At 36.4% G+C, this 26,044-nt stretch overlaps 1 protein-coding gene across 1 annotated transcript in view; it reads left to right on the forward strand.

Moving 5' to 3' along the window:
• LOC122324585 (kinesin-like protein KIF26A) overlaps positions 1 to 5,846 on the forward strand; it is a 60,317-nt gene extending 54,471 nt beyond the window's left edge. Inside the window, 5 exon segments of the mRNA XM_043219119.1 lie at positions 2 to 148; positions 150 to 670; positions 900 to 1,090; positions 2,414 to 2,564; positions 5,231 to 5,846. Coding sequence (XP_043075054.1) covers positions 2 to 148; positions 150 to 670; positions 900 to 1,090; positions 2,414 to 2,564; positions 5,231 to 5,412 — 1,192 coding nt within the window. The 3' untranslated portion in view covers positions 5,413 to 5,846.
• Positions 5,847 to 26,044: the final 20,198 nt, after the last annotated feature.

Below are 26,044 nucleotides of genomic sequence, written 5' to 3' on the forward strand. Positions count from 1 at the left end.
TTCCTCCATCTACTAGTGGAATTTGTAAGCTTGGACAGATAAAAGCTAGTATAACTCCTAGATCCATTGTTGGGAATAGCAACAAAGGGAAGACCTTGTCAAGTACTGGTTCAAAGACTCTAAGCTCCTCCACAAGTTCCTTGCCGTCTCAGCAACTCGAACACTAGTCTACCTCCAACTGGAAAGCCCCCAACTCGCTCTATCACAAGCTCCAATGCTAAACAAGGAAGAGGCACTATTATGGGGACAAAGCAGGCGATTCGTGCAGCCAACAGCCGAGTCAGCGAATTAGCAGTTGGTAGCTCCAAGAAACACCTCAGGGGCTCTGACCAAGCAGACGGCAGCAATGATACCAGGACTTCCAGTGAGACACCACTGGCTGCTCCTTTGCCTTCTCCTTACAGCAAGATCACAGCCCCTCGCCGTCCTCAGCGGTATAGTAGTGGACACGGTAGTGACAACAGCAGTGTACTTAGTGGTGAACTGCCTCCTGCCATGGGGCGCACTGCGCTTTTTTATCACAGTGGAGGCAGCAGTGGCTATGAGAGCATGATCAGAGACAGTGAAACCACAGGTAGTGCATCTTCTGCCCATGATTCCATGAGTGAGAGTGGAGTGTCCACGTCCAGTCGAACAAAGGCCTCAAAATCTCCCAAAAAGAGATCTAATGGTGAGTTTTACTGGAAATCCACTCATGGCACTATTTACTGGTGATCAATTTGAAATTTATTAGATGGCCTCCAAAGGTTAGAATGGAAATTAAATAGTATATTTAATCTGCATTTATCCCCAAATCTTTAACCAATTACAAGCCTCATACATATTTAAAAGCATGACAACAAACTCTGCTATACATCTCCGGCCCACATGAAGAGCATTACACTGTGTGACCCCTCCAGGCCTGCAGCGACGCCGTCTAATTCCTGCTCCTCTGCCAGACACCTCTTCTATGGGCAGGAAGGTTGGTGCAGCAGGCCAGTGGGTCGATCTACCTCCCCTGGGGGGTGCTATGAAGGAGCCCTTTGAGATCAAAGTTTACGAAATTGATGATGTGGAACGCCTTCAAAGACGCAAAGAAGGGCTGACAGAGGTAAGAAGACAGCATGTCACTACAAATGAATTATATACTGTGTGTATGCTAATTACTGATTTCTAATTCATTTAATTCAGTGTGTCTCAAAAGTAGTATTCAAGCAGTTTATTTGGCAAGAAATGCTAAATCATTGGTTAAAAATACATTTGAAGTGGAGGACAGGTATTTCCCTATAAGTGACTTTATCAGTCCCAGCATAGAGTAACATCACGTTTTCATTTATGTTAAATCTAATAGCATCATACTTATGAGATTCTGATGTTTTTCTCACATCCAGTGACAAGTACAGTTGTCAGGAATGAAGCTTATCTCTGTGACAATTACTCTGTTGGCTAATTGATTTTAGATTGAACTGATAGCTTTAGTTGGACAGGGATGACTGGTGTTGTAGTACAGAAAGAAGTGAGATTAGCTAAGATCTTTCCAGAGAGAGAACGAGATGGTAAAAGAGATAGAAGGAAAGAGAGGACTGGGGAGGGGTCAGGGGGGTCCGTGATGAATGAGGTGTGGCTTCACAATCTGTGGCCCGCCTGATCGGTCTTTATAGCTCACTCCACACAGCGCATCTATGGGTCATTAACCGTTTCTCTGTGAGTTTCTAACCCTGATCACACAAGCAATTGTGTGGAGAAGACGAGAGGAAAAGACATTAACTCAGTCGAATGACGCTGATTTATTTTCAATTAAGAAAAAATGATCTCAGCTCACATATTAGAGTCTGGCAGTTTGCTCATGAAGAATTAGGCTGTACACCCGCTTGAATCTGTATGAATGTGAGTAGGAAGTTATATAGCTCCTAAGTTTATTCATGTTTTGTGAAATTAACTACTGTTTGCTGTGAGTATAGCATAAAACTGAAAAGAGATTTTCCTCATGTGTAGTTGACATACTTGAGATATTTCCAGATAAAAAAATAGCTATTTTGCATTTTTATTTACTTTCTAATGACCACCTGGTTGTGACACAATATATTTGAAAGGAGGAGTGTAATCTATACTGTAATTCAACCTTTCAGAAACAAGTTCCTCCTTTTTAATCCCTTTAGCAAACGTGCATATAGAAGTCCAGCAAGCTTTCAACCTGGATGCTAATTTTATTTCTAGCTTGGCCCTAATTAATCTGACCGAGAAGGCTAAGGACTTAAATCCTCTGTACAGGTTACAAGCATTGAATCAATTTGTCTTAAGCCATTGCACTTTAAATCGTTTAAAGCACCTGCTAGACATTGTCTTAAAGCACCTGCTAGACATTGTCTTGGAATAGGTGCAAGAGGTTTGTGGGTGACTGTAAGCAACTCACACTGCTGTTTCACACTTGCAGGGTTTGCAGTATTTTAACGCCCGCCTTAGGATGCTGGAGAAGAGGCAGCAGCAGATCAGAGAGTTAAGAGCCAAGCACGAGAAGCTGAAAAAGGAGCTAGATGACGCTAAGACTCGTCTCATGCTGGACCCCAGCAAATGGATGGGAGAATGTAAGTTCCCAAGTGTATTGTTGTTTAATGTCAGGGGATTTCAAACTTTTTCCATTCTTATGAATATCAAGTGATGACCTTCTTATAAAGGACACACTTTTTAAAGTATTGGAAAGTGTATATTTTATTGCATGACCCATCAACGCATGATTATATCCAGAATTAAATCCTACAATTTTCTTGTTACTGCACTAAATCGGTAAAAATCATGATTGCTAACAGAACAAAATAAATGTGATTAATCTCATGATTTCGTACTTTTAAAAGCTGAAAATCTATGTCGCATAGTAGCATCTTAAGTTGACAAGTTAACTTGCCTCATTGATGCTAATTTTCCACTGCTCCTTTGTGGCCTTTGACCTCAATTTGTGGCTCCTTTGACTTCTTTTTGAAAACTAATTTATGTGACACTGAAAATGATCAAGTATAACACAAAAATATTATTCACACTTTTGTTTGGCCGAGTGGCCTGGTGTACACGAGCGACTCTGTTCATGCTACAAATTTCACAAGCTTTTAGCCAAAAGGACTTTCTTTTGGCATTTTTAATGTGACACTCTACCATGCATCAAGGTCAAGAATGATTAATTTTACCATGCATCTTACACAGCATAAGTTTCCCAGTAATGTGATGTAGACTAATGGCTCCCTTTATGACTTTAATTTAAGTGTTTGAACTTAGTGCCAGAGGATTTACAAGAAAATGCTGAGGTAATGGTGCATTCACAGAAATGTCTTGAGCATTGGCTACTTTGAATTGGTGCCTGAGACTATGTATTACAATAATGGATGACATTGGCTTTCTACAATATTCTCCATGAATATAAACTTTGAAACAATTTGTTGACCTTATGTTATTTGCAATTCCCACTGTTGCTGTCTTCAACACTTAAACTGTAAGAGCTAACTCTGGACACAGACTTTATAACAATGACCAGGATTTTATAATATTTCAGGGTTTTTCAAATTTATTTATAAAGACTTTCAGTATCAAAAATTCAATAATTTGAAGAAATTGAAGCTAAATTATTGTATTAGTATCGTTAACTCTACTGAGATTGAAAAATAACATTGCCAGCAGCAAAGAAAGCTTGATTCTGTATGCTTGTTTTATTTTGTATTTGCATTACAACTACCATAAAGCACCAATACAACAACCTTGATATTGCAAAGTATCTGCCTCTACTTTGCTAGAAGAAACACTTTTGCAAACAGTATGCGGGAGAAGAGCCTCAGGATGTAAAGGAATAATGTAGAGAAAACGATAGAGGCAGTGAATATGCGTGTTTGTGTGTGTTCTTGAATCAATAAGGTATTATTTTCCTGTTCTGCAATCTTTACCTGCCCACTGGCCAGGTGATGTTTACTATTCATGTGAGATCGCTGTCTTGGGTAAAGCTGTGATTTGGGCTGTCATGCTGTATAAATCAGACGCTCTTCAGAGCCTAGTAAACTGAGGATGGTGTTTCTACGAGTACTTCTCCCACACCAACCAACCATCACATGCAGAGATTTTTGTTTATGTATCAAAACGATAAAACTATCTATCTAGGTATGTCAGCAGGGCTGCATTGCACAGCACATATAGTTACATTATGTAGCACAAAGCATAATGTGGCTTCTATATGTGCAATTATTTTAGAGATGGCTTGATTTTTTTATTTATTTAATTTATTTTATTATTTAATTATTACAAAAAGTAAATTTAGTCAGTATACGTTATTATTCCTTTTACATCCATATTGTTGAATTGATTTATTTATTTTACATTTTTTGTACAAAATTTAAATTTTAATTAGCCTACCATGTCCTGTAATTTATTTAAAACATATTTAGTAACATTTTAGTATAGGTATGACGTTTCCGTCAATAAATTCTTAATTTGCTGTTTATTAATAGTTAGTGGTTGTTAAATTAGGTAGGTATAGGGATGTAGAATAAGGTCATGCAGTATAAGGCATTATTATGTGCTTAATTGCACTAATAGTTAATTAGCATGTACATTAATCTGTAATATACAAGCTAATAAGCAGGCTTGGCATTAACTCTTTTGCTCACTAGTTGCAGTGGTTAGTGGTTTTTCAAATTATGTCTTTCATATTAATAATTAGTCACAATATTCATGTCTTTCATATTAATACTGCACATGTGGTTTTCAGGAACTTCCTTCTCTTGGTTCCTTCAACTAGGTTGTGTGTATAAATATAAAAACAAATGTACTTTTTTTTTTTTCTTCTGTGTGCATTTGTTCATTTGTTTTGATTTCTTCATGAGATTCTCTGACATAGACAAGCTGCGTGATCCTCATTGGTGTTACCTTGCTGGTTATCTTATTAATCACTGTCTACATGCACTAAATGCACTAAAATCGGAACCATTCTTACTACAATTTCAGTGCAGTAAGATGTTTTAATCAGATTAGTTGTCCAATCGAGCAAGTAAAATTATCTTCTTTTACATTTGGTTTACTCAAAAGTCTACTTGTCTCAGACAAGAATCAATTTCGAGTTCTTATATATAAAATTCAAACCAAGAGTGGCTCATGGGAGTGTAACCATAAAATTAAGTGTTACCCATATTGTAATGAATTAAAATGTGGAAATAAATTAGCATCCCTAAGTTAAAAAAAAAAATTCTGTTTACATTTTTCACCCCTTTTCCATCAGTTGATGTGGACCCAGATCTGGACCAGGAGTCGCAGGACTACCTGGAAGCTCTGGCTCAGGCCACAGGAGACCTGGAATTTTGTGTCAATCTATGCAAGTCTCGTGTGATGATGGAAACCTGCTTCGATATCGCTGTGCCCACGATCCCAGGACAGAGCGGACAACAGGAAATGGAGGTCTAGAAGAGAACAAAACAGGACATTGTTGGCAAGCTAGCAAGTTAGAAAGCTGTTTTTTTTTTTTTTGAGACTGTCCTTCAACAAGTGAGGACGTCGAGTGGTTAGAAACTCCCAGAAATGATGAGAAACATAGAGACTGAAAACAACAAGAGCAAGACCGTGTCCTGAGATCTTCGTTAAACTTTACCAGGAAGTGCCTTAAACCAAAAAAAAAAATCCCAAGAACTATCTTTGTTTTATGATTGGTGCTAGTATTGAGACCAACTCTCCCAAGTACATTTTGAAAAGTATTTTGCATTGCAATGAAGTGTATAATGTATTTATAAGAGCTAAAGTGTGTAAAATATAGTTTTAAGTATTAAACACAAAAACTCCCGTACTATTGCCTTTTCTAATATCTAAATGACCACAATTAGAAATCACATTTTGAAATCTCTGCCCGACTGGATAAAGATGCTGAATCAGTGGCACTGTCATCTGTCTCATCTAGTTACAGTCGCTCTGCATGCTGATTGGCTCTCTGGTACAGATCTACTACTTTACCTGATTGGTGCAGCTGGTGGCAAATCAAAAATTGGAGCTCGTCTCAAACACTTCTCAGGACATCAAACCGAAGTGAGTTTGTACTTCAATTTCAGTGTGTGCTGTATGCGTCATACTGTAACGTATGCATGTGTCTGTTCTTCTCTGATCATGCAACATCCAGCGTTAAGCTGGTTTCTATTAACGTAAACAAATTCACTTTATCTACCTGAACTTCAAAAGATTATGCCTTTCTACACTGAAAATGAATATGTTCAGATATACAAACGGCTTTCATCTGTTGACAATATCACAGCACTGGACCTTCTCCTCACTGTGTCCCGTGATTTATCTTCAGCCTGTACTGTTTGATGATTTTTGTTTGTCATGTTAATCCTTCAAGTGTCTCTGGAGAGAAGTGTGACTGCTGTTTCTCATAAAGAAACAAATAGAAGAGATTATTGGGATTTGCAAGGGTTTGAAGTAGAAAATGTGGCTATTTTTTTACATCTTAAAATTCTTTCTTGTTTACGCTGTTGGATGATTCTTTATTTAAACAGAGAAAAAGACTCAGGCTTTTTTTCTCCAAGTTGCTGCATGATATTTTCTATTTGTTCTTTATAAAATTGATTTAATTATTTTCTCTTTGTTTTGTTAGTCTGCAATTTCTACTAATAATTTAAGTTTAGCAGATTTGCCAAGCATTTAGACTTTTTCAATGTCTATGCCATGTTATCAGTGTTCCTGCTTTGTATTGTACAGTTTTTTATCCTTTTTAAAAATCATGTAAAGACTCCTAAGTTTTCATTAACATAAAGTTATGAATAAAAAGAATGTTTCCTCTTTATAATTCTTTGTGTGGCTATTTCATTTTTCTGAAAGAACATTAGGAATTTTTCTGTCATAAAGACCAGAGTACAAATGTAATAAAAATATTTTGTACATAGATGAAAACCGGAATGAATTCTTTGATTCTTCTTTTTAAGAAATGATAATAATGATGTCCACCAAATCAGCTTATTAGAATGATTTCTGAAGGATCTTATGACTAGAGTAAAAATGTTGAAATTCAGCTTTGCCGTTACAGAAAAAAAATACATTTTAAATATATTAAAATAGAAAAGTTTTACAATTTATTTTACTGTATTTTTAACTTTAAGAGACTTCTTTCAAAATCTTTAAAACATCTGACAGAGTCAAAAAGGTATTATTATACATGTTGGTATAATAATACAGTACAAGTTGCTAATGATATGAACAAGATCATATTTCACGTGCGCAGAAGAAGAGACTTGCCATTAAAGCATTCGTCCACTGTGGACTTTTTACATTTTTACTGGTCACAATAGAGCTGATGAAAAGATACTCCTACACAGATGGCTGGAGCCAAAACAAATTTGAGAATTTAATCATGCCACAGATTGATCTTCATTAGGTTTTCAGCACTATAAACAATGTTTTACTGGCTTTGTGATTCATTTAGGCTCTTGGGCATTGTGAGTCTATATAGATGCAGAAGAGACCTGAGAGCTGCAAAGACCCAACAGGGTAAAATCACTTGGAGTGATTCCATCGGTGGCTTATTCCACCTGCTCTCTCCTGTTCTCCTCAGCAGATGGTCTCATCAAATGGATGGAGATGTTTTAATCAGTCTCTCTGAAGACATCTAGTCGTTTATGTCATAATGTGTCACTGAGAGTCACCAAGTGACCCTGTCAAGTTTGATGACTAGAAACACACTGAATCTGTTCTCGCAGAAAAGCCTGCAGAATTTGATCAGCTGTCAATCGTAAAGTTCTGCACAAATCAAATGCACATCCTCCGATTGTTGGTCTTCAGTGCAAACCTTTAGATGCGTCTCATTCTGTATCTGTCTTTCTCTGTTCATTACATACATGGATGGGGGAGGGCAGGTTCAAAAGCAGACAGTCCAACCCCCAGGCTCTGAATGTGATTGAGTTCTCCGTCACCCTGTAAATGCGTGCAACAGAAACAGACAAAATGGAGGTGGAGTGCGTGGTATTTCAATTCCATCTTTATGCTTCTTGTATTTATATCGAAACCTACCATTGACTGAAAAATACTTGAAAATGCATGACAGAATACATGACTTTTATATTTTGGGCTTTTACTTTTTTTCCCAGCAAACAATCATTGTTTCTATGTTGTTTTGTTTAGATTTTTTTTGTTAGATTGTTTTGTTTTCCTCTATGCATTGTTTTATATTTGTGTGTGTGTTGTTTTTGGCTTGAGTTTGGTTTGATGCTTGGTTTGTGTTTTGTTTAGCTTTTTAAAGTTGCGTATATATTTCCTGCCTATATCTGTTAATGAAAAGGTATGCACTAACTTTTGGTATGCGAGAATGCTTGTTCTCCTCACATTGCCTTCTACGATGATCGAGTATGCTATGACACCATGATTGGGGAGCTGAAGCAGTGAACCAAGCAAAGGAAGTCATTTGCTATGAACAAGGCTTATTTCCTGCAGTGACAGGTCCACAAACTGTGAGCATGCATTGGTGAATACAGTGTGATTGGCACACAGTGGTGACAGGGTGATGTATCTTTCTTTTTCTGGCACATTGAAATGTAAGGGTGAATAGTAGCAGGGTTAATTGCTCCTTGTTGTGAGGAGCCAATGTGCCGCCTGTCATGCCTATTGCATTAATCCCATCAGAGGCAGCATGTGCCCATCAAATACATGGCAACGATTACTGTGGCTCCCATTTGCGAGCGTAGCTTTGCCTAGCCTGAGGTAATAGTTTTAAAATTAATTTTTACTTGCTGTGTACACATTTGATGCTGTGCTAGGACATTTTCCTTATTTGTACATGCACATCAATTTGTGAAAGAACAGACATTTTGGGCTGCCAGCTAGCGAGTGGAATGGGTTACTTAGGTGCATTTTGCAAGAGAACAGTATTGTAAAAACAAGCACTCCAAAATCCCACGGTCAGAAAGATAGAGAACACACATTTAAATCATATAAATCTGTTTATGCCTTTACAGTTAGAATTATTTTCTCATCCTGGGAGAGGAGGCTATATATCATTTTTACTGTTTGTTATGCCTTGCGAGCTCAGATGAAATGGGGTTTATTGACTCATTTCAGAGCGAATTAGCCTCTGCTCTGAAGATAGCCTGGAGCTATCTATTTTTTTCCCCATCCTCAAACTGAGGATTTGAGCAGATTCTATATATCTTAATTAAACTATGTCATATGACCTCTACCAAAGTGTTTGTGTCAATTAGCTGTCAGCTTCTTTAATGGCACAGTTCAGTGAGGTCAGGATCAGCATATTTTTCTGCCAATAGCAACAAGCTTGTGCAGCCTTAATGTAAAAACAAGCAACAGGCAAGTATACCAGCAATAATTTAAGACAAAATTTCCTTTTAATCTTTTTTATCTTACATACCCTCACATGCTCTTTAGTAGGCCCACTGGCTATCCACATTTTAAAGTGATGTTTAATAATGTTGTCAATCCAATTTATAAAGTACAGCATTTCTATGAAAAGTACAGTAGATATTATCAAAAAATTATTACAATTGAAAATGACTAAAAATGAAATAATAAATGTTTACTGTTTTAATATATTTTAAGAAGTAATTAATTACTCTGATGACAAGCTACTATTCTATCTTCAGTGTTACATGATCCTTCACAAATCATAATAATATACACTGATCTGATGCTTAATAAACATTTATTATTGATGTTGAAAACGCTTCCACATACCAGGGGACCATGCAGTATTCTCTGATTAGTAGAAAGTTCCGAAAAAATACTGACTTATTTTAATCTTTTTTTTAAAAAGTTTTCTTAAAATCTAAATATTTTCTACTCTCCTCAGAGATCTGCTTAAATACTCCATTGTATGTTTGGTAATCACTTCTTTAAGAATAAATGTACCGAAGTATTTCATTTAGATTTCCAATAGTACATTATCTAAATTGAAGTACTTCTTACATTTTTTTGACTATTATGTGAATAATGAAATCTTATTAAAGTAAATAATAAGTAGAAAATATGTTCTATTTGAGCACAGGAGCTGTTTTTCAGCCAACATCTGTGTTAAAATCAAGAATCAATGTGAATGCTCTCATTTGCACGCGCACCATCTTTGATGAGCGTACCTGTGCATAATGAACCACAGCAGACCACCGGCAGACCCAGCCTGAGAGCACTTATTCTTGTCTCCTGTCAGTTTTGCTAATCTACATCCATTTCCCTTGCCGGCTGACCTCTGACCTTTGTGTGTACTTTGGGGCACGTCTTGTTGTATATTTGTGCCATTTTAGCGGCACATAGAGGAGCTTCTGTTTAATCTCTTCACCCTTTCCCTTCACAACACCGTATTTCCATTAATATGGATGGCGTTTGAGTCTAGCTCATGTCATTAATGTGTCAGGAGTCTGTGTAAATCACATAGTCGTAAAACACAGTACTTTGATAAGCATTGTACGTGGCACCAGTTTGATTAAAAAGCCTGGGTGATTAAATTGTTTGAAACAAAATAAGGCACCTTGTTCTGGCTGTAAATCTGCGAGCCGTATTCATTGCTCCTTTTGTGTGATTTGGTGGGAATGTTGCCTTAATTACACTTGCCTGTAATTATTATTTGATTTGGGTTTGAATTAACTTGCGTCCAATCAAGTTTTTTTTTTTACTTACATGGAGGTCCACTGATTGCCTTCATGATTTGGTCTTAATGTGTGGCATTAATTGAATTGTAACAGCATTTGTTGCTTTTGCTGATCAGCATTATCTTCACAGATTGTCCTTTTTTTAATACCAAGGTCTAGTGGTTACAAACTGACAAATTTTAGTTTAAGATTATTATTACTGAAAATAACCGGTTTGTAAGGTGTGTTTTTATATGAATCTAAAACTAGACCACCAGTAAATATAAAACCACCAGAACTGACATACTGAAATCTCTCTTTCCATGAAAGCTAAAATGTATTAAATAATATATGCGTCAAGCATTGGTTTACTTCATCCTTTGCTATAAAATGAAGATAGGCTTTTGAGTTTGCGGTTTTAAATCTGTGGATGATTCCCACATTGGAGCCATTTCTTGTTCCAGCCCATTTACCATGATAATGTCTTTCGTATTGAAATGGAAAAAGCTGCTCTCACACTGAAGCTCACTGGGGTCCTCGAGAAATAAACATGCTTGGACAGACACAGAGGAAGAAAATCCTCCAATGGCTCTCGGATCCTCAAGGTGGAAAACGTGGCTCCATCTGAAAGAGAACAAGGTCAAATCTGAATGTTAAACCCCTGCATTTTCTTATAATATAGATAGATTTTTTCAAATGTTTTTTTATTAAGGACACAATCTGTGTGTTTTAAACAATAATTCTTGCCAAAAAAAGGTAAAAATGCAGCAGCGGTAACAGCTTTGTAAAATCAAGGCCCAGTTTCTGTGCCTGCGGTCAATTGTGTAGACAGACTTCTGCCTCAGATATCAAACAGAGCCATGGATCTAAGGAGTCTGTAGGGCCTGTCACCATCCAGGGGTCTTGAGTATCACAGCCTTCTAAACCGGGCATGAGTAGAAAAGAGATGGATTTTATGGTTTTAAGAAGCTGTCCAATGTCTCTTCAATACCAGAGTTCAAATGAACTTTCTCTGCAGGGGGTCTGTGGAGATGTTCATAAAGTGATTCTGCTTCCAGAAAGGCGGCTTTGTTTCTGTTCAAAGACCTTGAAAGCATGTTATATTTATAAGACGTGGCGGATTGAAATGAAGGCTAAACTGTGACAGGAAAAGGATTGAGGACAATGTGGGAAATGGCATGTGCCTTTTCCTTCCTAATGTTTTTTCTTCTTTTTCCTGACCTCCTTGGCAATGTCATGACTTTTTTATTAATTGGAGTGCATAAAAGCTTTTCTTTACTATTCTGGAACTTCAAAACCTTCAGGGCAGTAGATTACAATGACCTACAGTCTGAAGTGCCTTTTCCCTGGCAAGTCATGTTGTATTGCATGCATTCATTCACTTTTATAGCGCACAAAGTTTGTCATATTTGGAGTCATCTGGTGCTACTCAGTAATTCATTAACAAATTATTAACTTGAAAACCAATGTTACAATATGTAATAACCAACAGGATATTTGTCGGCTGCTTGATTGTTTTTCCAATTACATTTATACAAATGCATGAGACTGAAAACACAAGCTCAAGCAAAGAAGTTTTGCTATTGCTGCATACATATGAATACATACATATTTTTATGAATTAGGCCTATCTTAGTCGTGAACAAACTGTTTTATAGCTCAAACGGTTTTACTGTTTTACTGCACTTCTTCTCGTTATTTCCTTACAACAGCTAATGAACCGTAAGTCTCGCACATAAATTGCTTACTTTCAGATTTCCCAAATAAGGTGGATAAGAAAATTTTGCATTCTCAGTGTCTATTTTAACAACGGTTTTATTATGCTTGTTGTGTCTGTCTGTTTATGTGCCTAATAACATGTAGCACAAAAGGCTATGGCTGTGTCCGAAAGCTTCCTTCAGAGACAGTATTCTAAGGCAGGAAGGCATCAAGGCACATCCAAATTCAAATTCTGCTTTACTTCCTGTCTCCGGAGGTACCCTCTTCTGATTGAATTTTGAAGGCAGCATAGATGTATCTCTCGCTGCCTTTGATATCCCACAATCCTGTGCGTTCTATTCCGTGACAGCTGAGCTAAAAATTTATATAGAATTTGAAAATTGCGTTTGGTGGCCAGTTTGCGTGTAACTTTTTCCACTTTTGATGTTATTTCTAACAAGAAATAAGTATTATAAATATCACCATACCTCATTCTATTTTGTTGCAGATCATTAAACAGCAGCTGGTTTTGAACTTTCTATAAGCAGAAATTGTGATTCAAGATAGCTAGGACACTCTTCGTTCAGATGTTTCAGAATCATGTTTTTCGATTAAAAACAGTTATTGAGCGGAAAAAATAAATACAGCATGATTTTACTTTAAATTATGATTGTTGTTGTTTATTATTTTCTTATATTTTTATACTTTTATTTTGACTTACTATATTAGTAATAGTATGCGTATGAATAATATTAATCAACAAGTTTATTGAGGCCCCTGGACAGCCTCTACCCCAGTTAAGAACCTGCTTTGAATCGTTGGACGATATTGTAAAATTAGACATTATACAATTGAAATTTACTAGTCTTTAAATTGCTCTAGCTGTTGCATCAAGCAGCTTAAAAAAAACGAAATAACTGTTATATGAGGGAAATTACTAGACTGACAGCAGTCTTCGTACTGCCTTCTTGTACAGTGGGAAAATCAATAAGGTTTTGCTGTTCTGAGTGCTGCTCTGAATTACAAGAAGCTATTTTTGATTTGAGCCTGTACATCGTTGCTGACTTTGAAGGAGCAGGGCCCAAAATGGCATGAGGGCGAGTATATATGTGATCAGAAATGACAGTTTTAAGAAGCAGCTGTGACTTCTGATAGGTGTAGTGTCACACAGTCCCCTTCACGCTCGGGCTGTCTCGACACCGTATTGATTTGGGGATTCCTCTTAAGTCATCATTATCCACGGTAAATGGTTCGGTCGCTGGGTGTATCTTGCAGTGAAGCCATGAGTGATATTTGACCTTACTTTGCCAAATGGTTTTTGTGCTAAGAAACTTTAGTCCAGTTCTATGTTACCAATCTTCTTGACATACAGCCTGAGAAGCATTAATTCTAATCTTCATATTGTCAGACCCAGCAACTGGACCCTGAACAATGTGGAAATGCTGCTGCACCTGCATTGATTCCGTCTTACTGGTGTGACCCAAACAGCTCCAGATTAGTTTGTTTTGAGTCTGTACTGCCTCAGAAGACGCTCTCACAGGCACAAAGGAGCTGTGACTGAGAAGATAAGGCAACCATTAACCGCCACGTTCCACTGAGCCATGAGGCTTTTGCATTCAGGACACGGCTGGCCATCCATCCAAGCGTCCTTTTTGCCTGATGTTGTGCTGAAATAGATTCCCCTGTCTCCATCCCTCTGCACCTCAATTATCCACTGCGAGGAGGATGGTGCCGATGAAAAGAGAGAAGAGAGAAAAGCGGAGAGTTTTCATACACACTGAAAGATTCAGCTCCCGCCTTGAGCTCCGATCAATCCTGGCTGCTCTCCACGTCTCCCAGACAGCATGTTCTCACATAGGGCAGGCCTGTCAATTGCCAAGACAGCTTTAGTGAGGCTTGCATGTGTTGCCCAACTGTAGCATGAGCAAATGGCTTGAAGAGCAAAGGAGAAATAATTTATGAAACAGTGGAAGTCTCTCGGTATTAAAAACAAAGAGAGCCTGGGTCTTAACCTAATGAAATTAATGAGCTTCTGACATAGTGTCCCCATGAAGTGCCTCTCGATAGTATCTGGACGTTGAAATCAAAATGAAAAACTGAATTGCATTACATCTACTGTTTGTTATATATATATATATATATATATATATATAGTGTATATATATATATATATATATATATATATATATATATAGTAGTATGGACTTGAGGCAAACTAACTTCATATATTCACTCAAAATTACTTTAGGGCCATCTTGTAGTGGTCCTAAAAAGTAGTTCTAGCCTTCTAAGAAAAGTTATAGCATTTTTCAGATATTGCTTGGTTTGCTATTTTCTAATGCAATAACATTTTTCTGTGTCACTTAAGTGTACAAATGCACTTTGAAGCCACTCTATTACATTTGTAGCATATACTACATATAGGGCAGCCAGAGTTAGAATTACTTTTTTTGAGGAGAAATAAAAAATTGTCTGATTTCATTTAGAAACTTGAGTTATAAGCATGCAAAGAAAATGCTTTGTTTGAAGATGATACATACCGGTGATATGAAATATATATGCTAGCATAATGTAATAGACTGTATTTTAGCTCCTGGGTTGGTTGAGAGCATTTGCTTTTAGAGCGGGATATGACGTCACATCAGCTGCAGCAGTACCAGACTCTACAACACAGTGTGCAGTGATACAAGCTCACACAATCTCAGTCGTTTGTCTTCATGCACCATCAGTTCATATAAAGCATGAGCATTTTTGATGCACAGCAAGTTTAGGAGTCGGTGAATTATGATTGACATGTATATCTGGCCAAAAGTACTGAAAGAGCAGATTTTTTCCCCTCATATTTATTTCTAAATGTATATTTAAGAAAAGCATGCATTTTGCAGAGAACTTGCAGTTCTGACAGGAATTGGATTGAAATGATATATTCCAGTTTAGTTCTGGAATTTGATTTGAGATACTGAATGTGATGTTCAGAAAGAAATTTATACTGTGTAGTTTATTATTTATTATTGAAATGTGCTAATAGTTGTGAAAAAAACATATTTGTCTTACATTATTGTGTTGCATTCTTTAACTGAAAGTCTGGCTACACAAAACATATTTTGTGGCACTGCTTGCACATAGATAAACCCAAAATAAGCCCCTAAAAAGCATACTGCATAGCTCAAGTATAGTCCATCGCCCAGTTTTAACTGCAAGCTATAAATTAATTCTAGAACACTGTTAGCATCAATTTACAAATTAAATTCTGTATAAAAACATGCTATCACCACGTGTTTCCATTATATTCAGGGTTGAATGACTTTAATTCTTTTAGTCTGTGAATTCATGGGTAGATCACATTCTGGTTTCAGGGGGAGGCATGCATGCGTCGTGGTCAATATGAAACTGGTCATTTAGCTCAAGAACGTGAGTTAAATTAAAGTGACACACTGGCTCTTTGTGGAAAAGAAGAGGTTAATAGAATGTGATGGCTGGTGTAAGTTACTGCCACTTTCCGTTGTCACTCAGGGGCATGTTACATTATGTTTTTAATTCCACACGATGAGACACTATTTATGATAACACTGAATATGAATTGTGATTGTGTTTTGACCATGTTCTGGACATAATAAGGCTTTTAGTCCTTATTATCTCTAAAACCTTCCATTATGTTGCACTGATCTGGACTAGTCTCAACTATGATTTCTCATTAGAAACATAAGGAACGCAGTTCACTTTAACTAAACCACCAGTTAACTGAAAATAAGCTTTTGTTCATATAAAAATGTATTTACACTAATTGAAACAGCACATGAAGGTAAGCTGTTTTATATTGTGGAGTGGACTTGAGTCCAGAGCAGGCTGATGTAATGATAATGACAAGAGGAGTAATTGGATAGCAGAATCTAATCAAGGCCTATTTCTATAAACTACTGCAGCGTGTATATGAAAAAATCTGACCCTGGGTTAAACAGAAATGCCAATATCTATTCTCATGCAAGTTTCTTCAAAGCCAGTCATTGGAAATATGATTTACCACTGATTAATTCAGCATAATAGTGTTACGAGATAATCAGCATCTGTCCAGGAACCGCATGTTTAATTATTTTGTTCACATGGTTTTCTCTTAACGCCAACATTACACAGGACAGGTAAAGTATTTCTCACTTTCACATGTAGTATAATATGTCCAAAGAATCTTATTCATTTGCATTGATATAAAATATTCTGTGTATTTTCATACTGAACATGTCTTGTATTCCTGGCAAGGTTAATTTGGTGTAATTAATTCACCTCTCAGTGAAACAGATCATGTAGTCCATAGACAGTAATGAGGTTAGGTTCTGCTGATTGCTGCTGGCTGGAGCTGTATGCTAATTGCATTTCACCATCCGGCTGTGTTTCCTCCGTCTCTGCTCACAGTAAACTGAATACATCACTATGAAGTCAAACTGTTTACAGAAACAGTTTAAATTGTTTATCATCTTATGGTTTTTGAGGTAATAATTAGTGCTGTTAATTTTATTTTTAAAGTTATTTTACAAAGTTTTTTTTTATCGTATATACTTTTACTTTTTATTTGTTTATTTTTTTTTTACTTTTTAACCCATAGGTACTCTTAACTAGTTGTTTTAGCATGCATATATGTATTTATTTTGTAATTAATAGTAATTAAGCACATATTAATGCCTTATTCTATATGACTTTATTCTACATTCCTAATCCTACCCAAACTTAACAGCTACCTTACTACACATTAATTTATAAAGGGCAAAGTAGTAGTTAATAGTGAATTAGTGTTCCCTATTTTAGTAGTGTTCAAGTGTTACCGTAAAATATTTTTACAGCCTTTTCCTTTTATTATGTCATGATATGGCAATACATTAACAGTTTCTAGTCGCATATTGTTCCTTACAGTTTCTTTGTCTTAGAGATAAAGTATATAATTTCTGCACCAGTGGCACCAAACAAAAATAATGACAGTTTTATATAACAATAACCTGTGTTATATTTCTCGGATTAGCAGGCATTTTCACACCAAATTTACACTGCACAAACAAACAGATTGCAATTCAGCACACTCACAGACTTCACTTTTAACAGGACGAGCTCCAGTGTTGAATTACTTTTGCAATAGACTGACCTGGTTGGGTTAACTGCTCTTGAAAATCTGTCTACTGAGTTGTATTCCTTACAGACCTTATAGTTTTCAGTTCATGAATGTAAAATTATTATTCACCAAGTCTAAATAAGTACACTTTAACTAAACTTTATTGTATTTGTTATTTGCTTGACTATACTGTTTTTGACCTCAAAATCTATTTGAATGCTTCTTTAAAAAGGCCTTAAAGAAGCCACAGACTTATTTCTCACGCAATAGGGAGAATTACAAAAGTAAATGGATGAAAATAAACTACAAACTGAATCCAGCTAATTCTCAAACGTACATAAATCAAGGCATTAGCATCAAACACAATTACAAAGCATCTCATATGTATGGATGTCAGAGAGGTCCGCCTCTAGGAACAATAACAAATCCTGTTTAAGAACCTGCATATGGACCTAATAGAGGAACTTGTTCATTTATTGTTTTTCTTTTATATTAAAATGCCACATTATTGTTTTGTCCCTGGTATTCAGCTGGCATTTATTTATGCCTTTGAAGGTCATTTATCTTTTTTGCACACAAAGGCAGTAAACAATCACATTGTTTGAAAGACAGAATAAATTATTAATAAGAGGATTTTGTCAAGAAGGCACCGCAAACGTGATTTGAGAAGTAAATAATTGCTGAAAAATTATTTGTTAGGGATTATTATGTACACTCAGTCATGAAGTTAACTTTTAGATTTTAAAACCACATACATCTGTTACACAAAACTGAAACGTCATCCTGCTTTATAGCTTGATGTAATACACTGTAATGCATCACGAAAGAGTTTGTCTGCTCAATTTCAGAATCCAATTAACTCTTCTTGTTATAATAATTTATATGTAGAAAACATTACTGGCTTAATTGGTATCTGGAAGCTGTGAGACAGAGGAAAAGACATGATCTTCGTTTGCTAGGAGGCAGTAATTAACAGTTGTGCTTTTTTAAATAGTTTAAAGGCCTATGTATGCAATTATCATTTGAATATTCATGAATCAGTCTAGGGCAATGACACAAGGACCGTAAACTCACACATTGACTCGGTTTGCATAATCTACCATATGAATTATACCTAAATCTTTAAAATTCTGCAGCAGAGAGCCGAAAGGTCTTTTTCACCACTTGCGTTACGTTACAGCAGTCCACAGACTTTGCAATGCCAGCAGTCACACTGTTTGTGTTTAACAGCATCAGTAATCTGGATTGATTGCTGTAAACACCTGGTACAGCACGGTAGGGTGCGTGTGCATGCTGTAAATTCACTTAAGGCTATACAGTGTTGTGTTTAGTTTGTAGCATCAGTAGTTTTATGGCAACACTTCAAATGGCAGGCAATATCACTCTCAGGAGACATATTACATTGTGTTTATGATCGGGGTGTGCTTGGAGAAGTATATTTAGGGCATATTGACATTCAGTTGCTGTATAAACCTGTCATGTGCAGCTGTGTTTGAGCTGAGGGGTATGCTGAATTTATTTGATAGGACTCCTGGAGTTTTCACAGGAATCATAAAGTGTGTGAAAAATCACAGCACCTTCACTATGAGCACCTGATCCTGAAACAGTGACATACAGATACCTGTGTTCTTAGAAATTAGGAAAAGATTTAACATAATAATGAGTGAAAATGCTCTTATACAACACAAAAAGTCATGTGTCCTTTTTGAAGCTTGAAAAAACTCCAGTCTTATTGTTGCTGTTATTGAATGAAAACTGACAACTAGTACACTCTTAAATGTAGTACATTCATTGTCTTCAGTTTCTTTGAAGATGGAAAGGGCTTTATCTATGCAGTTGGGAAGCTGAATACTGTACCTTGATGGTGGAAAGTTCAGGAAAGTGATTTTCTGTCTCTTTGTGTTAGCATTAGCATGAGTACTGGTCCTGAGGACAGTTGAGATTGAAAGGAACGTGGATGGAGAGAGAAAGGGAAATGGGATAAGGACATTACAATGGCCAGATATGAACATATAAGCATTTCTAATTAAATCTGAGAAAACTGCATGAGAAGAACGAATGTAAAATTGAAAAATTGAGCAGTGAAATTTAGAAACAAGTAAGAGGTTGAAATCTGCGAGAGGTATGTGGCAGAAGATGAGAGACGACTCATATTCACTCTCCAAACCACAGCCCATGGCAGGATCTGCTGCTGGAAACGTCCAGAGGTGTTAGTAAGTGTCACGTCCTCTGTCGGAGTGATGTGAGCTGATGTCCCTGTCTTGTAGAAGTACTGAATGAGTAATGGGGTGTGCAGTTTCCCCCTTGCTGCAGTAAAAGGAAATGGCAGACCAATTCGACTCTAAACACTTTGGTTTAGCTACCTTCTGTAACTCTGCTAATACGTTTGTCTGAATTAGATATTAGCAAGGAAATAGGCCTAGAAAATACACACATCACACCAGCCATTTAAACGCCAATTAGGCTGTTTGCAAGTAAAGCTAGTTTACAATCACTAGTGGCAACAAACACCAACTTTGAGCAGATGGATTATTGTTAGATGTATGCAGAACAGAAAATAGTATATTGGTGCTTAAATTATTTGCATCAGTTACACAAATTAATCAAATGGCGTAGAATACAGCTATAATGTCCTGTGCTAAATTAGTGACTGTTAACTGCAGGGGTGAAATATACTTTGGCTTTTGTATATATGGGTTTTAATTAGCTAATCCAGGACATTAGCAATAATTCATAATGATAGTAAATTGCAAAGTACTTGAATTAAAATTGCCGCACACGATCAGGGCTTCCACAGTGGTCATTTAATTATGTAAAAACTGTCTCTGTCTGTGATTAATATATTGGACTGCAAAATTTTGTCACTGTTTTTCAATGGAAATTTTAGAAATGTAGAAATGTTTCCAAAAATATATGTACTACATAGTTCTTAATCTTATGGTGTTAAGCTATTGGCAGGTTTTATTTTGTTTTATACATTACTGCATTCTGGCTATATAATTCAAAAAATAAAAATATCTCCAATATTTATTTATCTCCAGGAATAGGATGTTCCTGTAAATGGCCACAGAAGTGAGTCTACATTAATTTCAGTCTGTCATAACACCATGGGTTTGTTCAGCTCAACAGCCTCCTGCTGGGACTGCAGATTCCCCGCAGTTGCGGATATTTGCCACAGAATGACACACTGACAAAGCGAAGAAACAGATACATAATCATGCTTATGAACGGCTTTGCTTCTGATGTGTTTTCATTTCAGTCCTGCTCCTCCTCGAAAGTGCTTTACTGCACAAGTTGCATTAAGATCTTATTCTGACTGGTTCAGGGTTTGAGAATGGGAGGGATGAGATGCAAGCATTTCAGTCGCAATTTTCACACCCAATTATGTTAATGTGTTGTGCCCGTGTCTGTGAGCCGGGCTGATGGAGCTGTGTCCTTGAAGTCGGGTCTGCCGGGACACGCAGAGGCTAGAACAGACGTGACACGTTGTGCATACTTTACCCAAGGGAGTACAACCTCCGGCTCCAGACAATCTGTAAACATGAGGGTTATTCCATTCACAACCTAGGAGGGAGACTGATGAGACCTGGTCAAAAAGCCAAAGAAATGTGCTCTGAAATGTGTGAATAGTAGTTTTATATAAGTGTATTTAACATTATATTTCTATAAGTATTTTATATATTTCATATTTTATGTACTATTTTGGTTCTGCCATTTTTCTTAGAAAATATTTGAAGAGAGAGAAAGCTTCAATCAGCTTAACTGCAACCTAATTTTCATCAAATCTGTCTCAACCAATTCAAACCCACACAACCTCTTCACAACATGTCAGAACTAAGGCTCTTGCTTTTCTTCCCACCTAAAAGATCCATTACCATGGACGTGGAGAAATAACTCATTCAGCAGGAAAAATCACTATCCCTCCTCCCTGAAAGGGACTGGCAGTGGCATTTATCATTTGAGCTCAATGTATTTGTCTTTCAGCAGGCAATTAGAGAAATCTCTCATATAGACATTCTTATTACTTATTTTTCATTTTTTTAATGGAGCTTCTCTTGAGTGAGATCATCTCCCTTAGTAACAGGTAATTAGAAAAACAGTTTTCACTAATTACCATGGATATTTTTTTCAATACCAAACTCACGCAATGCTATACTGCTTAAGACATCCATTAATATTACACAGATATGAGAATATCACAAATGTATGGGAAAAAAAATAATGTCAGCTTTATATCTCACGAATGCGACTTTACCTCTGGTCTTATCATATTTTAAATCCTCAGTTACCTTTTTTTATTTCTACTGTGAGATTCAGACTGACTTTTATACAAATATGTTAACCTCAAGTTTTTATAATTACATTATATTAATGCAATACATTTTTAGTTATTATTATTATTAGGTAATCACATTACCCCTTAAGTGAAATCAAAATGTATTCAATCAAGAAAATCTGGACAGAAATGCCAGCCAGAAAAGGGCACTGAAATCATTTACTGAACTGAATCCCAACAGCTGACAGTTATAGCTAGTAAAATTTGCACAGTAAAAGCTATAACAGCGAGAATAAGCCTGAATTGTGACATATCTGAAAGGCTTTTAACATTTACTGATGCCACAAAAACCAAACCATAAATAGTTAAAATGCATCATAAATAATCTGAATGAGGAAAAACACTGCTGAGAATTTGAAACAGAGGCAATACAACCTAAGACCAGTACTGCACTACTTGATTCGTTTAACATCATTCACATTTGCTTATAAGAGAGAAAATCAGCCCACATGGAATCTGCACATGCACTAAAGTCCGTCATTCACAAAGTTCTTCTCTTGCTGCGGGGCATGTAGCAGATGCATTTTTAACTAGTATGTACCATTTAGAATAAACAGGTTGTGAACAATGTCTTAGCTCATACACTCACATAAGACACAAGTGAGTTAGAAATCAGCATGAAATGCCAAGGAGCTGAAAGGTCAAGGTCATGAGAGGACAACTCAAAACTATTGTGCTACTGAAATAAATGTAGCTAATAAGTTTCTTTTTGCTCCATATCCAACCCCAATCAGACAAAAACTGGATATCTGGATACTGGATAATTAATTATGAATGCTCATTTCCCCTCTTTAATATTTAATTTAATATTAAGTGAGTTTTAGATGACTGCTAAACTTAAAAGTTAAATCTTAAAAACATAAGCACTATTAAATGTAGTCTTAAATGAATATTCCTTAATCATACTGTAATGTTTTGCCACTTGTAGTAGTGTTTATTGGTAATTTATATAAACTAAATAGTATGCCCATTTGTCAGTTATCAGTCATGATAACATGAAAATAATTGACATAAAATTTTATATCGGTACTTCACAATCATTGTCCCGTTCCCTTAGACATTTTTACCCAAGTAGGACAACACTGAGCATTTCTTTTAGCTAATCAGCAGGTACAACCAAAGCTGTTCATGTCAGAACATGTCCTGTAATAGTGTAAATTACATTATGCCTGTGGAGACTGTTGCGTCCTGTTTCCCTCAGCTAATGTTTATGTTCATAGGACCCAGAATAGTTGGGGTCCATTTTTAATTAAATTTCCATTTCAATTATTCATAATGAATAAATCGGATTAAATATGCATGGGGCTTTTGGTTTAGAATTTGGGACTCGACTTTGTGACCTCCTAGAGGATGTGTTGAGCAAGGGCAGAACAGCAGGTAGTTAGGATAGAGGAGTTATGGCCAAGCCTCCAGCCCGAGGGAGATCGATGGCCCTGGTGTGGACGGTGCTTAGATCAGCAGGATGGACACCTCCCTGCTGCTCCAACCACTCCAATCATTCTCATTGATCGATGTGCTGGCTTGCTTTGCTTTCTCTCTGAAGATCTCCACTGTGAGTTTTTGTTCTTTATTTAATGAGATGTCTCCGTAAAAGATTTTCACATGCGAGCTATGAAATAAATGATGACTTAGTCAATACAGATAGAGACTATGTAATGTTGTTTTTGTTTGTTAAATTTAAGAAGGATTGCTTGAGGTCTGGTTCTTCTTAAATCATTTCAAAACTGTAAATAGACGAATGGATGAGTTTCAAATCAAATTTTTCCATCTCTTTTTACACACTGTGTTAGTTCCCATCCTGATTTAGCAAAATCTTGTGATACAGTCAGATATTTATTTATTATTTATGTTCAAAACACCCAATCCATGACATTTTTGAGCGATGTTGGAAAGCATAGGCATGTAATATTGATCCTTTTTTTTATTCAGTGCTTTTGGATGGAGTGTATGCTTTCTCATCACGTTTGGCTGCTGTGTTTAAGGATTTTATTTCAGCTTGAATCACAATGGCACGTATACTCCATCTGCTTCTAAGCTTAATGGTTGATAACAACAGTTCAGATGCAAAAGTCTTTCGACAATTATTTAGATGATAATTAGCATTTACATTATCAGGATAATATACTGTAACTACAGCTTATGCTTCACAGCTCCAAGTCTGGAACAGAGCTTCAGACACCCACAGGCAAACCAGCGTTTTAATGCACCCACTCCATACCCAGCTTGTTGGTATAGTGACAGTCCTGGGGACTGTCAAGGGAAAGACACCTACAGAAAGAGCTTTGTAGATGGAGGAGAATTTGAGAGCATTCTGCTGATGGGAGACCTTCAAGTCATGCTGCGCAAACAACAGGCCTTATTCTTTTAGGTTCTCGTGTACCTCTGAGATATGTGACATTACCTTTTCAGCACAAAAACATGTTTTTAAGATGAAACAATGCAATGATACTGCAATGTTTTTTTTTTAGTGTCTATACATGAGTATTTTTATATTGTACCACCTTTTTATCTGACAGTGCTCATGTTCAGTGCATCCTAAAAGTCTTGAACAGTTGCTTTCCTTTAACTTCAAATCATTGTTTTCTGAGTCTTCTGAGTGATTTTAAGAGCTGCTTGGTTTGACTCATGACTTAGAATGCTTTAATGAGGATTTTTTTGTTTTGTTTTTAAATCCCAGTGCAGAAAATGATACTTCTGTAAAAATCATTGGTGCTGTCTATGCCTCGGATTAGTAAACAGACTTTAAAATATAGTTGTATTTTACATAGTGATGCACATATCAAAGCAGAGCATCAATATTTACTAATATACTTTGTGAATGCCTCTATCCTGCCAGCATTCAAGTTTCTTTAAATACTACTGTAGGCAATGCAACACTTCTCTATTTTGTGCACATCAAAGTTAAAGATTAAGTTACAACCTAAAAGATCATTGCTGTCCCTTTTCTAGTAAATTTCTTAAGTATTCATCAGCCAGTCAGATCTTGTGCCATGACTGCACATTCTCTCAGTACGTGAATCATCTGAAGTGCTCCCACACAACGTTTTACTAAAATGATAACCAGTTTGCATTATTCATGTTGCAAGCTGTAAGTGCCCACAAATGCAAAGCACCTTACAACTGCAATAAAGTTGATTGGTCCGTTGCCGATGTTAAAACATTACTCACCTGCCTCAGTGGGAACCAGGGGGCCTATTTCCGAATGTAACCATAGACTTGGGGGAATAGTCCAGCAAAATTACACCATACGGTGTTCACGCTCATGCAGTAGCACACATACAAACACATGCGCATACTGTTTTATATTATTTTTTCATTTATTCAGAACCATTAATCCAGACCCAAGATGAAGCATTCTGTATACCAATTAAGAATGAAAAGCATTTTGTTTTATAGAGTAGTTTTGGTTTTTCCAGTCTCACAACACTAAATATTTAATATCCTTCACCAGATCAGGCTTTTCATCCATAACCTTCTTAATATCTGTTTCCAGTGAAGATAATCCAGTGCTGATAATTTCTATCTGGCCTCACAGAAGAGGTTTCTCTTATCGTTTTCTCACTGAAAATTGCTCAGCACTTATATCTTTACAGGATATGTAAGCAATTTTCAGAGAACAGATACAGAGTTGACTTTTCATAAATCAAGTGCTCCTGGTGCTGTACTCTTAAATATTATTAACATATTTAGTTCAGACATATTTTAATATGTCAAGGCACGTGCCCAGTGTTTAGAATTGTTACATTCATGACATGACTTTAAGACTCACTTTTACATTGTTAGTAACCCATTACAGTTAAATCAACAGAGTGGCGTCGCCGCCTGATATGCAGCTTATGAGCAAACATGCTATGGGAGACCAACTAACATCAATAATATTAATGCATTAAAATGATGAAAAAGTATCAGCCTATAATGTTTCTGTTGGAGATCTGTCATTAGGGTAGAAACACATCCATCACAGCTGTCCAAGCAGAACACACTCTGCCGCCCACTTGATTGTGTTTTTATCAAGCACTTGCTAAATCAATATCTACCAGATTACTCTAGGATTATCTGCGGCATCAGTTTCATCATTACATCACATTATGGATGTCTGAACAAGTTGGTAATGGATTCATTTGGCATATGGCATGAACTATGGTTTTCTTTTCTAAGATGCCTGCTTGTTAAAGCAGCACTGGATACGTTAACGTAGTTTAACATTAAAAATACTCAAGTGTCTTATCACAATGAAAAAATACTATTATTTCAACTTTTTTCGTATTATTAAGCATTTATCCAAGCATTTAAATATAATTTTTTATAAAAACAAATCTTACTGGACCCTCACTTTTGAATAGCAGTGAATTGTTTAAT

This window comes from Puntigrus tetrazona, chromosome 20 (assembly GCF_018831695.1).
Source record: "Puntigrus tetrazona isolate hp1 chromosome 20, ASM1883169v1, whole genome shotgun sequence".
In the NCBI taxonomy this organism is placed as follows: domain Eukaryota; kingdom Metazoa; phylum Chordata; class Actinopteri; order Cypriniformes; family Cyprinidae; genus Puntigrus; species Puntigrus tetrazona.